The sequence below is a fragment of the Scophthalmus maximus genome, chromosome 2 (genome assembly GCF_022379125.1).
Source record: "Scophthalmus maximus strain ysfricsl-2021 chromosome 2, ASM2237912v1, whole genome shotgun sequence".
Taxonomy (NCBI): Eukaryota; Metazoa; Chordata; class Actinopteri; order Pleuronectiformes; family Scophthalmidae; genus Scophthalmus; species Scophthalmus maximus.
This window is the reverse complement of record NC_061516.1, coordinates 11,438,077-11,451,450: the sequence shown is the minus strand read 5'-3', so window position 1 is coordinate 11,451,450 and position 13,374 is coordinate 11,438,077. Positions and strand designations below refer to the sequence as shown.

General features: G+C 42.2%; 1 protein-coding gene across 8 annotated transcripts in view; it reads left to right on the top strand.

Moving 5' to 3' along the window:
- The window catches only part of specc1 (sperm antigen with calponin homology and coiled-coil domains 1), a 64,077-nt gene that overhangs the window by 6,031 nt on the left and 44,672 nt on the right, over positions 1-13,374 (top strand). For 7 of the 8 annotated variants that reach the window (XR_004790154.2, XR_004790153.2, XR_004790156.2 and 4 more), the window contains 2 exons: positions 7,346-7,531; positions 7,677-7,812. Coding sequence is in view for 4 of the 8 variants with exons in the window: in XM_035625518.2 (XP_035481411.2) it covers positions 7,370-7,531; positions 7,677-7,812 (298 nt within the window). In the remaining 4 variants the exon portion in view is untranslated. Of the gene's footprint in view, positions 1-2,897; positions 3,079-7,345; positions 7,532-7,676; positions 7,813-13,374 lie in introns of those variants that run through there. The other variant, XM_035625519.2, reaches the window with a different exon arrangement.

Genomic DNA, 13,374 nt, shown 5'->3' with positions numbered 1-13,374 from the left:
AATGGTGAAAAATTTGGATTAAAAAAAAAAACTGCCAACAATTTTTATTTCGGTGCATCCCTACCTGTCATTAATGGTAGAACATATACCTGAGTGTGGTACTCGTGGGTCGGACAGTGAACATTTTGACGAATGCCTCGGCTGGTTTGATCCCATTCTATAATTGGTTCCAAAATTGATGTTTACTTTACTGTATATTAAAGTGAAATGGATCAACGGTATCATTTTTATATAGCAACAGGTATCTATTCCGGCTCTATTGAAGGTGATGGTCACATGTTCAGCAGTTATTGTGGTCATGTGATCTTTAGTATCAGTAACAGTAGCAACACATTGGTTGATCGCATCAGCAAGAGATACTGAACTATGATCCCCCTGTAATTTGTACGAAGCTTATTTTCCTATATGCTTTTGATAAAACAATGATCGGTATTCTGCCAGTGTTTCCTGTTAACCATGTCATCATGGTTGTATACTGTAAGGTTCTAGTTTAAATTAAATAACGACTAATAGAACTGTTTTTCTTGTGTCATACTACAACACTCACAGTTCAAATCTGTTCATTTTTTGATGATGATGTTTGGAGTTTAACATAATAAAAAAGGGACAACTGTTACTACAAACAAAACTACGTTATTGAATCTTTTTTGTCAAATAGTTCTGGAAAAAAATACAAAAAATCTCATGGACTTTTTTCAATGACCTTTCCTAATTCCTCAAAGATGTTTGGAAGTTGCATGTTTCACTGTCAGTAATTTACAATATCTAAATTTCTTTCCGCACACAATGCATTGAATGTGTTATTCTTCAGCACCTTTATAATTCCTTCAGGTTTTGTGAACATTTGACTGAACGTTTTGATGTGTCATGAGAGTATAGGTGGTAGATCAAAAGCGGTGTATTGAGCCACACTCCGCTGAATCACCATCACTGCACATTTGACATTTGTTTTCACATCCTGTGCAACCGTGTTGTGTCTGTGTGGAGAGTATTAGTCAGTGGTCTTTCCTGTAGACAGAGGAAGGGAAACAAGGCAGAGAGAACCAGAAGCAGGTGCTGCTCAGGATCTACAGCTTGTTTGTTTGTTTGTTTGTTTTTTTACCCCTGAGACCTACTGTACCTCACCTAGTGGGCGTCCAGCCACTTGGCTTTATGTTCCATTATCATTATTTATTAATGATCGGTCTGTTTCATACTCTAGGGATCTGCCGTTTCCTATTTCCCAACTCACTTCATCTCGGTAAGTGTTGGGTTGTAATTTATGCAAAAGCTTTTGGCAGTATTGTTGGAAATTCTTAGAAATGTCTTCATACCTCATAAGTTGGCTATTTTTATGTCGTAGAAGATTTCAGTGTACTGGCAACGACTGGTCTCTCACTGTGTAGCTTGTGAGTAAGTGAGGTGGACATGAAGGGAAGTGAGTCCTTGCTTTTCCTCTACACGTTCTATATTTGGACACCTTGGACTGTTATTGTTCTAAATCTACAGCCATTTACCAGTGGAGAAGTCATTTTATTTATTTTTTTGTGTTTTTTGCTGCACTGGCGTCTCCTGCAGGTTGGTTTCTGGGCACCTGTACCTGAAGTTGGACTTGTGCTACACATCGTTCTGGCGAAACTCCATGGTAGTAGACCAAAAGGAGGAGCTGTTGAAGCTAAAGAAGGGAAGGAAAAAGTTCTTCTATACCCATAGCCCTAGCGGTATGGCCTTTTTTTTCTCAAGTCACAATGAGATCAACATTTTAGTTTTTTGGGTAATCCCAATGAATGTATTCACCTTTCTAGATTAATATCTAATATTGGCACAAAAGTTTACACATTGGACCTTTGTGGTCCAATTTTTGAAATATTGCTAACATTGGAACAGTAAATAAAGACACCTATGTTCACTGTCTCTCTAGAAAGAAACAAAGCAATAGATACTGTATGTGACCACTGGCTGTGAACAATCATATGAGTGGTGCAGTGTTTTGGCACAATTTCGCAAGGCGGCAACCGAAAAAGAAGAATATGTGCCTTAAAAAACATGCAGTTTACATCAAATCACACAGAACCTCTTACTGCAGCAGCGCCTAAGAGAAGTGTTTGGGTCTGTTTCTCTGCCCTTTGCAGCAGCGCCCTTTTAAAGAGCAGTTTCTGCGGCGGTGCAGGGGTGTGGTCGGACCAAGTTCCTGCAGTTTACCACTTGCCGCAAACTGAAAGCCTGTTTCATCGCAGTCCAGAGGGCAGTACGATCTGGCATGCCGTTCGTTGTTGGAATTACATTGAAATAAGACCAGCATGGGAGAGCACACAATGGAGACCCCTCCACAGATTATCCACCCTCGCGTTGAGACGTGTGTCCGAGACAAAGACTGGCTTTGTCCGTGTTGGTGGCACTGCCCGAACTGCCTTCAGGTCATTTAGAAATAAACATCTCATCAACGATGTCATAAATCAGTTTTTTATTTTTATTTTTCAGAATGAATCAGATGTGGAAGTTTCACTGAAACAGCCCAAATACCTGGTCCGTACAGCCGTGGTGTTTGATTTAAGAACACAATGGAGCCGCTGTGTCTGAAACCACATGCACACACATGGTCCCAGCTTTAATGAAAACTGCCCGCCACTGTCCTGTGAACAAAGTGCAGGAACCTGCCTTTCAGAGAACACATGGTTCAGGCTGTGTGATCACTCAGAATAAAAACCATTTCCCTCATCCAGGTGGAGCATGGCCCTGTTGTGTCAATGCAACATTCTCTGCCGTGCTGTCTTTTTCTTCACAAGTAGAGTGAAGTCTGGAAAAACTGTGAGAGGAGAAACACATACCCATGGCTGAGATTCTCTTGCTCCCTTCCTCTTTGAATTAGAGAGAGTGAAAAGGCAACAGCGTGCACTGCACAGCGGTTGGCAGCCTGCAGTACTTCCTCATCCTGGCTGCTGTATAGTGGCAGACAGCCGTTGCTCCTGGCCCTTCAGTTTTTTCGCCCTTTAGAATCTGTTCGTGGAGCTCGGCAAAGGACGAATATTTTCAGTGAGCTGTGCCTCAGGGCACTCAGGCAGAGGCTAGGCTCTAGGACAACGTCCAGTATCTTGACACGTGAGTTTGTTTTTGTCTTTGCATTCCCCCTCTCTCTCTCTCATTAATGACTACCTTGAGCTGTCGGATGATGTTGGGATGTGTTGTTTCATCTTCAGTCATTGTTTTACAGTTTTATATGGACAATGGTTTATTTTCTGTTGAAGATGTGATTGCCGACTGTTGGACTGCAGTAGAAAAAAGTCAGTTTTTTAAAAAAGTTCGGAAGAAAGTGATTGAGAGCAACAACTGCTGCTGATGTTTGTCCCATTTCTGTTAAAGAAACGTGGCCTTTGCTTAACTTTGCAGTCTGTCAAGCACCATGAAGGATTAGTACATTCAAGGTTTCACAACAGTTGCTTATGCTATCTTTATTGCTTATAGTTTGTTATGTTCAGGGTTCATGTCAGCTGTGGGCAAAACCACACGGCGTTCATGAAAAGGATGTGATGACACAGTGACATTTAACCCAGTATATTATATCCTTTTTTCTCATTGCAGCCAGGAGACTTATGAGTGGCTTATTAGTTTGATCATTTGTGTCGATGCCTTTCTGTTGTGAGAAGTTGTCATGTATCTGGAATAAGAGTATCATAATACAAATTAGCTGAGAAGCTTTGGTTATGCCACGTTATTATTTATAATGTTTGCATTTATGGTATGAGAATCTTTGCTTGTTGCAAAAGCAGTGCAGTCGCACCTGAAGGCGCTGAATAAGGTTCCACCACAGGAAGGCAGCAGGGTTTGCAGCCCTCTGTAAGACAGCAGTTTCCCCTCTCATCACTCCTCTTTTTATCTCTTTTTTCTTTTTTGAAGGTCTATATAAATAGCAGTGATGGTGTGTTCCGTCTTAATAAAGGTGAAGGGAGGGAGGGCGCATTTCACTCCCATGTGCTCCGTATTCTACACAAACGCATGAACTGAACATTGGAAGCACGTGGCCGGTCCCGTCCCGTCCCGCACTGCACTGTACCAGAGCAGCCCGCATTTAAGGTCAGAGAATGGTCAGGGCTGGTCTGCTCGGATTTCCCTCCATAATCTGGCAGGCAATTTGTGGTCGTGGCAAGCTGAACTGGGCAAGTTACATGTTTGTGCAAATGAATGTGTATATGCAAGGTATTTTCTCTGACTGTTACAGTATATAGCAGGGGGCTGTACAGAGACATTGTTGGTTTTGGCTCACAACAGTCTGTTCTGAACTGCTGTAAATTGTACCTTGAAATAATTATATACGTGGGTATTTTTACAGTACAAAAAAACCCCACTTTTCCATTGAAGTAAAGGATAGTAATCTTTGTTGTGAAGCTTTTCTATAGCATTTCAATTTGTATGTCATAGATTAATTTCTGCTAAAGGAATGGATAGGGTAAGGGAGGTGTCTTGACTTGAGATGTTTCGGTTTTTGATCTCGGTTGCATGATGAAAGCACATCATCCTCTCCCTGCAGGGTTGATTCAGATCAGGTGATATCCAAGAGACCAGACCAAACCTGATAAAGTGCTGTCAGCCGGTGTTGACTCCTCGTGCTTTCTCCTTATCTCATCGCAGCAGTCTAGTCCAGCTGCAACCGTCAGAAACTCTCTTAGGAACTCCTCCGCTACAGAGTCTCACAGTCACATTCGGCCCATGCAGTCATCCTCCTGTTTTTGGAAGCAATGTAATTAAGGCAGATGACAACCCATTACTTATGGCTGTGGAGACCACAAATTACATTTGGTTTTCTTATTTAGTATTTTCAGAGCAAATTCAATATTTAGCTTTCTTTCTTTTCTTTTCCCTTTTTTTTTCTTTTTAACCAGCCATCGTTTAAGCCACAACGTCATCATCTTACATGTTAGTCAGACCTTAGTGTAGTAAAGGTCAGTGAATGTCAGACTCACTCTCTCTGCCTCTATTCTTGACTAGTTCAAGTTCAAAGTACGACCTCGCTGTGCGCCTCTCACAGACATTCTGGTTTCGTAACTAGGTCTCTGTAAAGTAAGTGGGACACAATTCTGGCTCCTGAGAATCGGATCTCTGCAGAGGAATATGGAGATGCCTAATCGAGTCCTGCAGTGGCCCAAAAGACGGTGCGGGTTAGACTTTAATGTACAGGCTTCTCCCTGAACTCCCTCATTTAATTTGTTCCACAATAGGTTCAGCTGTTCCTCAGTTTACCTTTTATTTCAAAAGTGTAAAAAATAAAGCCTCATGGGGTACATCCTCAATTTTGCCTCACTTCCTCTTTGAGTCAACATCAAGAGCAGGGCAGGATGAGAAGCATGTCAAACGTGTGCTTGGCAAGGAGCGGTGTTCTGAACGAGAAAGCTGATCTGAGGCTCCACAGCTGAGCCTTTTGACTCCCAGGCCAGGCAGTTAGTCACAGGATCTCGCCTAGAGAGGGCTTGTATCATATGATGGACCAGCAGGGAGACCTATGCTCTCATGCAGGCAAAAAAAAACAAAGTGCGTACAGTGTTTTCTTAATCAAATAATTCCGTAAGCCCCCACAAGTATTCTCTAAATAAAAATAGCAGCGTAAACTGTCCCTTGATGGGAACATTTTGCTGATGAGTAACCTGTTAATGTTCTGAGAGTTGGACAGTGCCCACACTACTCCTTTAACTCACCATATATCATCATTATCAGTCGATTAGTGGAGACAGCTGATTACTTTTATGGCAGCATCACTTGTCCTGTCAAATGTCATGCCACACATGCGGCATTTCTCACTTGGCACTCCAGCAAAAGAAAAAAAAAAAGGATAAATAGTTAATTAGAGCAGAGGGAAGAAGCTGTCCTCGCCGACTGCCCTGTCCTGAGTTAGCTCGTTCACCCACTCGCAGAGACGAGAGGGTTTCCCTGTGTCTGTCGGAGGCATGAGATCGCGTTACCTCGGCCCGATCGATGAGTCGGCCCGTCCTCTGGGAGCTGCAGAGCTCTTTGCCAGTGCACACTCTTCTTGGTTAAGTGCACTCCACCATCCCTCCATTTCCCACGGCTACTCTTCGTCCAGACGAGCACATTTCCTTCTGGAGATCACATGCACACCTTTTAACAGTCTGTGACCACATCCTGTTGAAGTTGGAAAAACGATTGTGCTGCATTTTCACTATACTCCTCACAGGGGAGTGACCGCATGTTGTGGCTGCAGAGGAGTGTGGAGATAGTGCTTGTGTGTTGGTCAATGCTGCTGACAAAACAAATCAGATAAGACATTTTTTGGACCCCTTAACAGGAAGTAGTTGAATGGTGTCGCTCCTGGATCGACCTGAGCCGCCCTCAGTGGCAACTCTTGGCCTGCATGTTTTGGAACGGCCAAAAATGCCACCAGACTGTTAACAATGTGTAGTGTTTGTGTTCTCACAATGCAAAGGTACTGCCTGTTGTGCTGTGCTGCCACTGTAGTTTCATGGTACTATGGCATTTCAGGGAACACTTTTAGTTTTGACTCACATTCATAGCTTTGGTATTGCAAAAAATATTTTATTCATAGTATGAATATTTTAGAAATGTTTGAGCTCATTTGATATGTTTTTGTGTCTTTTGTCAGTGGTGACACCCTGGAGAGATGTAGATCTACAGTTTAAAACTGATCCTTTGTAATTAGAGATGTTCCGATAGCATTTACAAATAATATAAATCTAGTAAATAAACAACAATAGCTTTTTAAGTGCAGCCACCGCTTGTAAAAATATAAGACCTTTAAAATAAAAAGCTTTAAACGCTGCGGTAACAGAATGAAAGGACCATACGGTACACAGCGCTGTTTTACTTGCATCCAGCATGAAATATTGCAAAATTGCTGGCATTTTTTTTAGCTCTACCTTACACAACACTACTGACAATCACTTCTTCTCTGCTGCTCTAAAACAAGTACTGTTTTGGAGCGGTGAAGAAGTGTTTTTTTTTTTCTTAAAAATAGTATTGGGGGGCATTCAAAAATGGTTTAGAAAAAAAAAGCCAAGTAAGCCAAAAGCCACTATTACACCGTGTCAATATTTCGACTGTTCTTTGAGAAATGTATGTTTTGTCGAAGGTGCTTTTTTAAGTTCATGGAAAATCATATGTTCATATTTCAGCAGTACTTCCTTGTGCCTTTGTGGCACAGACAGTGAGGTATTGTGGAATCAGAGAGCAACCTTCTGTGAGACTATATTGACCATCTGTGTCGGAAGAATCTGCCTTCCAGCTGCAGGGGAGCTGATCTGCTGTTCTGCAGTGAACACACAGACATATTAATGCTGTTATTGTTCTTGAAGAAAACCATTTGAAAGTTGTTTTTTTAACACTTTCATCTTCCTCTCAGGAGTAGTTTAGTTGACAGACAACCATGCTGAAACCAGGGGCCACCAAGGTGGGGCTGCCAAAGCCGGGACTCCAGGAACGGGCGAAGCAAGCCTCCTTGTTCTCCTCCTCTTCCTCCACCACCTCCACAGCCATGAAGACCTCCAGATCCTCCAACATGCTTGCCTCAGACCAGCGCCTCAGCAGGGTCAGTCACACGCTCACTGCAATCTTCCGCTAATGTGGTGATACATTTACATTAGAAATGTCAGTTTGAATTAAATTACTTTAGAACATTATTATAATGTTATTAGACTCATAATGTCGGTATTAACGGCTGATGTGTTTTCCAGCTGAAAAGAGCGAGCAGCGACGATGCCTTGACAAAGCCGGCACTGGGAGCTGCTGCCTCCGGCTCACGGATGAAGAAGACTGTGACTACCGGAGCCATTTCGGATCTTGCCGAGGCCCGTCCTCGCAGCCTGTCTGGTAAGGGACTTACAAATCTCTCAGCTACACATAGGTGACGAATGAAAGAAAAGAAAACCTGCACAATGAGTGGGAAACAGGACAGCAATGCCCCCCAATCATAGGGCGGGAAGGGTCAGTGAATGGTTTGAGTATGAAAATAATGTGAATCACATGCTCTGACCTTCGCAGTCACCAGATGAACTAAACACCTATGGGAGATGTTGGACCGACGTGTTCTGTAGAGCTTTCTACCACCATCATCAAAACACTAAACGACACCAGTAGAGTTCCAAAGACTAGTAGGATCAATGGAGGCACACTGAAACTGTTCGGGTGGATCATCGTTGCCCAACACCTTCCTATATTGGTTTAACTATTTTAACTATTCACTAGTCAGAATTAAGTCACGCACTATAGATGTGATGTGATCACATCACATCAGTGTTGTATCAGTGTTTAGAGATCATCATATTAAATACCATTAAAAGAGTGCAGCTAACCACCTGCGGCCACTAGAGGGCCACAGAACACCACTAAAGCGCAGTACAGACAGCTTGGTGGTCTGTCTCTTTATTCTTGTTTGGTTGGCACCGGTGGGTTGCAGTCGGCAACGAGGGTATGTCGGGGCTTGGTCCAAAACTTAGAGACTGGGCGCATTCATATTCCGCTCCTCGGACAATATCGGCTCAGCTATGTGAACAGCAGGATGTGTTGGGATGGCAAATGTTTGCGGCGTTATTGGCTGGTCTTTTGATATTACTTTTTGCTTCATCATGTGATGTGTGTGCTTGTCTGCATGCAAAGTAAGTGTAGATATATATTTTGATGTAGAACAGCACTGTATGACGATGGGTTGAATCATGTGCCTTGGGACTAAAGGCGCAGAGTATCACCCCATGAAAAAATAAGTCAAAATTCTCTGATTTCAGCTTCTTAAATGTGAATATTATCTTGCTCCTCTATGACAGTGAACTAAATATCTTTTAATGTGTTGACAAACAAAACATCATCTTCGGGTTTGGGAAACACGATCGACATTTTTCACCATTTTATGACATTTTATTGACCAAAAGATTAATCGATAATGAAAATAAGCAATAGTTGCCGTCCTAATTAAGATGTTATTATAAAAACATAACCTTGCCACTATCTTCTACGGTACAAATTTAACATATACAGCACTTCACAACTTTTCTTAAAAATGGCATATTTATTCAAATTTGAAAAGTTTCATTAAATGTGGTTATTGTCTGATAATACACGATTTCCACCATTTTTTGTCCTCTGTTGCCTTCAAGCCTTTCCTAGCAACCATACAGCATGTGTGTTTATCAACATCCAGACATGAAAAATCTATCCAAGACTTTCAAACAGGAAGGTTTAAGAAGATCTTTTTGTCCACATCTTGTTGAAATGATTCACAGTGCACTGTTGCTGGCAATGTTTTGTCATTACTTCCATCTGTGTTGACTTCAGTTGCTGTCTTTACCCAAACAGTGAACACTGTGAAGTTCCGGGCTGCAGGAAGCTTTTTAAAAATTTGCTCTCTTTTATGTTAACCTATTTGCCAGAGTGTTCACCTGTGCGCAGCTGTCTGCAAATGCGTGGCAAGAATTCAAAGAATTACACCAGGATTCATACCTGCATTCATTGAAGTGACATTATGGAGGCATGTGGATCATTTATGGCTGTGGAGTAACACGTGAAAGCCAGAAGGAAGGGCAGATATACCTGACAGACCACAGCTTTGTGATAATGTGCCTCACATGATGATGGTATGACTTGTAATGGAACAAATGATGCCGCCCTTTGTATGTGAACAACACATTGCTGTGCCATCCACCTTCTGTGATTGAATCACAACTCTTATTGCGCGTTGGACAAATATGGCGGTCGATAATGACAGGGATTTGGTTTGCGGTAATTATTGTTGTTCATAGCACTCCCCTGCAAAATCCTCTCTGTGAGAGATAACTGTGTTTGTTTATGGTGGCACTTCTCCACAGCGTGTTGATCCTGTGCTCTGGTGAGATGCGTCTGCAAAAGACTGTGGTGCTGGAGCAAAGATAATTGAATTCTACTCGACAAAGGAACCAGGGCCAAGTGAGGCCCTCGGCTCTTTCAAACACCATTAGACCATGATCTGCTTTCGCTGGACGGGGCTCTAATTAACCAACTTTATTTACTTTTAGATGTCCAATTGAACAGTATTGTTGATTTGATCACATCAAACATATTTAATTAAAGTGAATTTAATTTCTAAATGAAATACACTCAAAACATTTGCTAACTACCAGTTAGTGTCATATCCAAGAATGGAGGTCTGCTCAACATGATGTTCCCATCAGGTCGTCCACCTGGGCTGGGTTGGACTCAATGAAAATGCATGTGAAGAAATATGAAGGCAGACAGTGAGTGGATATGTCTAACTGGTTGCAAAAAAGCGAGCTAATCAGCAAGTGGAAAAATCAAATCTGACGTCTGAAAGAGAGGTGATAGTTAACCATGCGTGCAAGCGAGCGGTGACAATCATCACAAATTGCCGTACCGGTCCTGAGAAATCTGCTGAAATATCCCCACAGGGGAAAATGCCATGATTTGAATATAGATTGGGGTGGTGATCTGTGGTATTTTGTAGTCTTTGAAACATAGCTCACTTGAATGACTTAAGTTTCTGCATTTATTAACACAGATGGGAAGAAAAACATCTCTCTGAAGATTATTTAATTTGTGGGGGAAGAGAAGAATACAAAATTACATTATGACATTTTGGGATAAACATGTTCAGAGCTTCCTGGGCTCTAAAGGTCCCAGTGCAACATAACCATCTTCATACCTGATGGGAAGTAATCAAGACTTTTCTAGACTGTGGATGCATGACAGAATCTTTACTCGGCAGTGAAAACAATTCTGTTGTATGGAGGGAGAAAAACAAAAAGTAATGCACGGACAAATGATGGACTCCATTTCTGTGCAACACCAATGATGGTCTTTCTGAACTGTAATTGTAGCCACATCACATCAGCTCAGCAAATCATTGCTAATTAAATTTTAGGAATGAGGGCAGCAGTGGGTGAGATGCAAAATTTATTATCAGAACTAGGTCAGATGTGCCGAGTATACCGTGCATACATAGAAAATCCCAAAACACACAGTACAGTTGATACTTGTGCTATTTGAATTTCAAAAACACTGCAGCTGCACTTCTCCTTCCCTGGATAATGGCGCTATGGTCTCACTATTGTCACTAATCTTGAGGGATAAAAGCCTTTTGTCTTTCTAAAGACTCCAAACCATTGTTTTGAAGAAAAAATAACCTATATTCAAACAGAATAAATATGATTGCATATGCACCAAACAGTAACACACACTCACACACAGTATTTGCTAAATAAGGTCTGATGACTGACCCCACCCCTGCCTGTCCTCACAGCATGACGCACTATGAATCAAAACTGTTATTTTTGCTAATGGAGTCTTGTCCCTGTCCCAGTTGGCACTTCAACTCCACCGTGCTGTCAGCCAATGGGTTAAAACCCGGCCTCAGCCTGATGACTTATTTAAAACCCCCCCATCAATAATAGAGTAAAGCTTTCACTCGGAGAGTGTCCCTGTGGAGTGTGCAAGGAGGAGAGACAGAAGCAGATAGGACTTCCTACTCTATAAATAACGAGGCGAGCAAAGGTGACAGCAGGGCATAACTTCATAATCAGGCACTTCATTGACAAGGCGCACTTTCATTTGCCTCTGTTCCATCGACGCTTTCCCACTGATCGTTAACAGCAGTGTTAAGCTTCACATAAAAAGTCCCTCAGCGAATCTTCCCTGCGTTGGATTCACTCAAAAGAACATATTTGCATATTCATCTTATATATTGTCTCAGTGTGTATCCACCTCTGCTGGTACTTCACCCTCTGTGTCATTCTGCAGCCACATTTGCCAGTTGTGAGAAATTTAGTGATACGGTTTGTTGTTTCAGTTGTGATAACCGGCACGAAAGATTTGAATAATCGGCAGCACTGACATCACAGTGGATGACGGTGATTATCGTAGGAGATTACAAGTATGATACATTTGGGGCTCCACCTTTGAATACAACAGAAAAGTACAATAGAATAGACAGGTATCTCTTACTGGTCTCACCTGGGGCCTAAAAGTTGGATAATAAATGGTTTGTAGCTATTCAGTATTGTATCATAGAGTATTCCATGTTCTGTGAATATTTGGCCGCATCTATTATTTTTTTGCCTCTAGGTAAAAGTTGAGAGCGAACGTTTTCAGTCTTTGACAAGATTTTATATATATATATACATTTGACAAAACACATGGACCTGCCAGCGTTTCTGCCGCAAGGAGCCGTTCTCCTGAGCGACACGTGTCACCTCATTCAGCAAAGCCTTTAGCATTGTCAAGAAGCGCCAAGCACTGTCATGCCACAGCGATCACTTTTCTTTCCTTCTCACCGCACTGATTGTAAACACAATACAATATTGACATGTTGTCTCACATGCAGAGATAACGTTTATTTCTGTCTCCTCTAGGAATGGTATTATTACCATGATTACCACGAGTTCTGACATGTTGTTTACTAAATGCTGATTCAAATGCATCTTACAGGGGACCAGAAGGATTTTTTCTTGCTGTGTCATTCCCTAAATATTTCATTATTTAGGTCTGTTGTCAGAGAGTGATGGTCTAAAGGTTCCTCTCAGATTTTTTCGTAATATGTGTGGTTTGTTAGTAGCAACACCCACTGGAGGACTTTCTTTTCCTTACTCATCCGCTCATCGCCTGTATCGTTCCCTCGTAGCACCAATTCAGAGGCGGGAGATGGATTTATGATGCAAGTGTCAGTTGACCTCCACGGTCTCTGTGAAGGATAAGCTGAGCAGAGGGTCTGTGCACAGCTCAGACTCCAGACATCAGTAATGTATTCCCAGCAGGGCCCTGTCTGTATGTGTCTCTGTGTGTGTGTGTGTGTGTGTGTGTGTGTGTGTGTGTGTGTGTGTGTGTGTGTGTGTGTGTGTGTGTGTGTGTGTGTGTGTGTGTGTGTGTGTGTGTGTGTGTGTGTGTGTGTGTGTGTGTGTGTGTGTGTGTGTGTGTGTGTGTGTGTGTGTGTGTGTGTGTGTCAGAGGCAGGAGGAGTATGGTGAGTACGGTGCCTAAGCTCCTCATGTCTGTCAAATGAATTAATCGAACATGGCTCATTTCACTGGGACGCCCCAAGCTGCATGAGCACTCAGCCATGACAGACGTACACTGGCACAAACAGAAGGAACACATACATGCTTACACATGCAGATGGACACACAGACGTATGTATGCAAAAGTTGCTCACACATTTACCTTTAACGTCCCCCATACTGCCCTTTCCTGTATTGGTAGTATGATATACACTATGATAATACACTCCTCCGTTTATTATTCATGCAGTATAAGAAGGACTATGGTAAGCGGGAATAGCTTTACTCCTACTCAATGCCGTGGGTTTATATCAAATCCCAGCATCAACACTGTATCTACCGATATGGCCTCAGCTCAGACATACAGTGAAGACACCTGGCCTCTTGTGGGTTTGTTG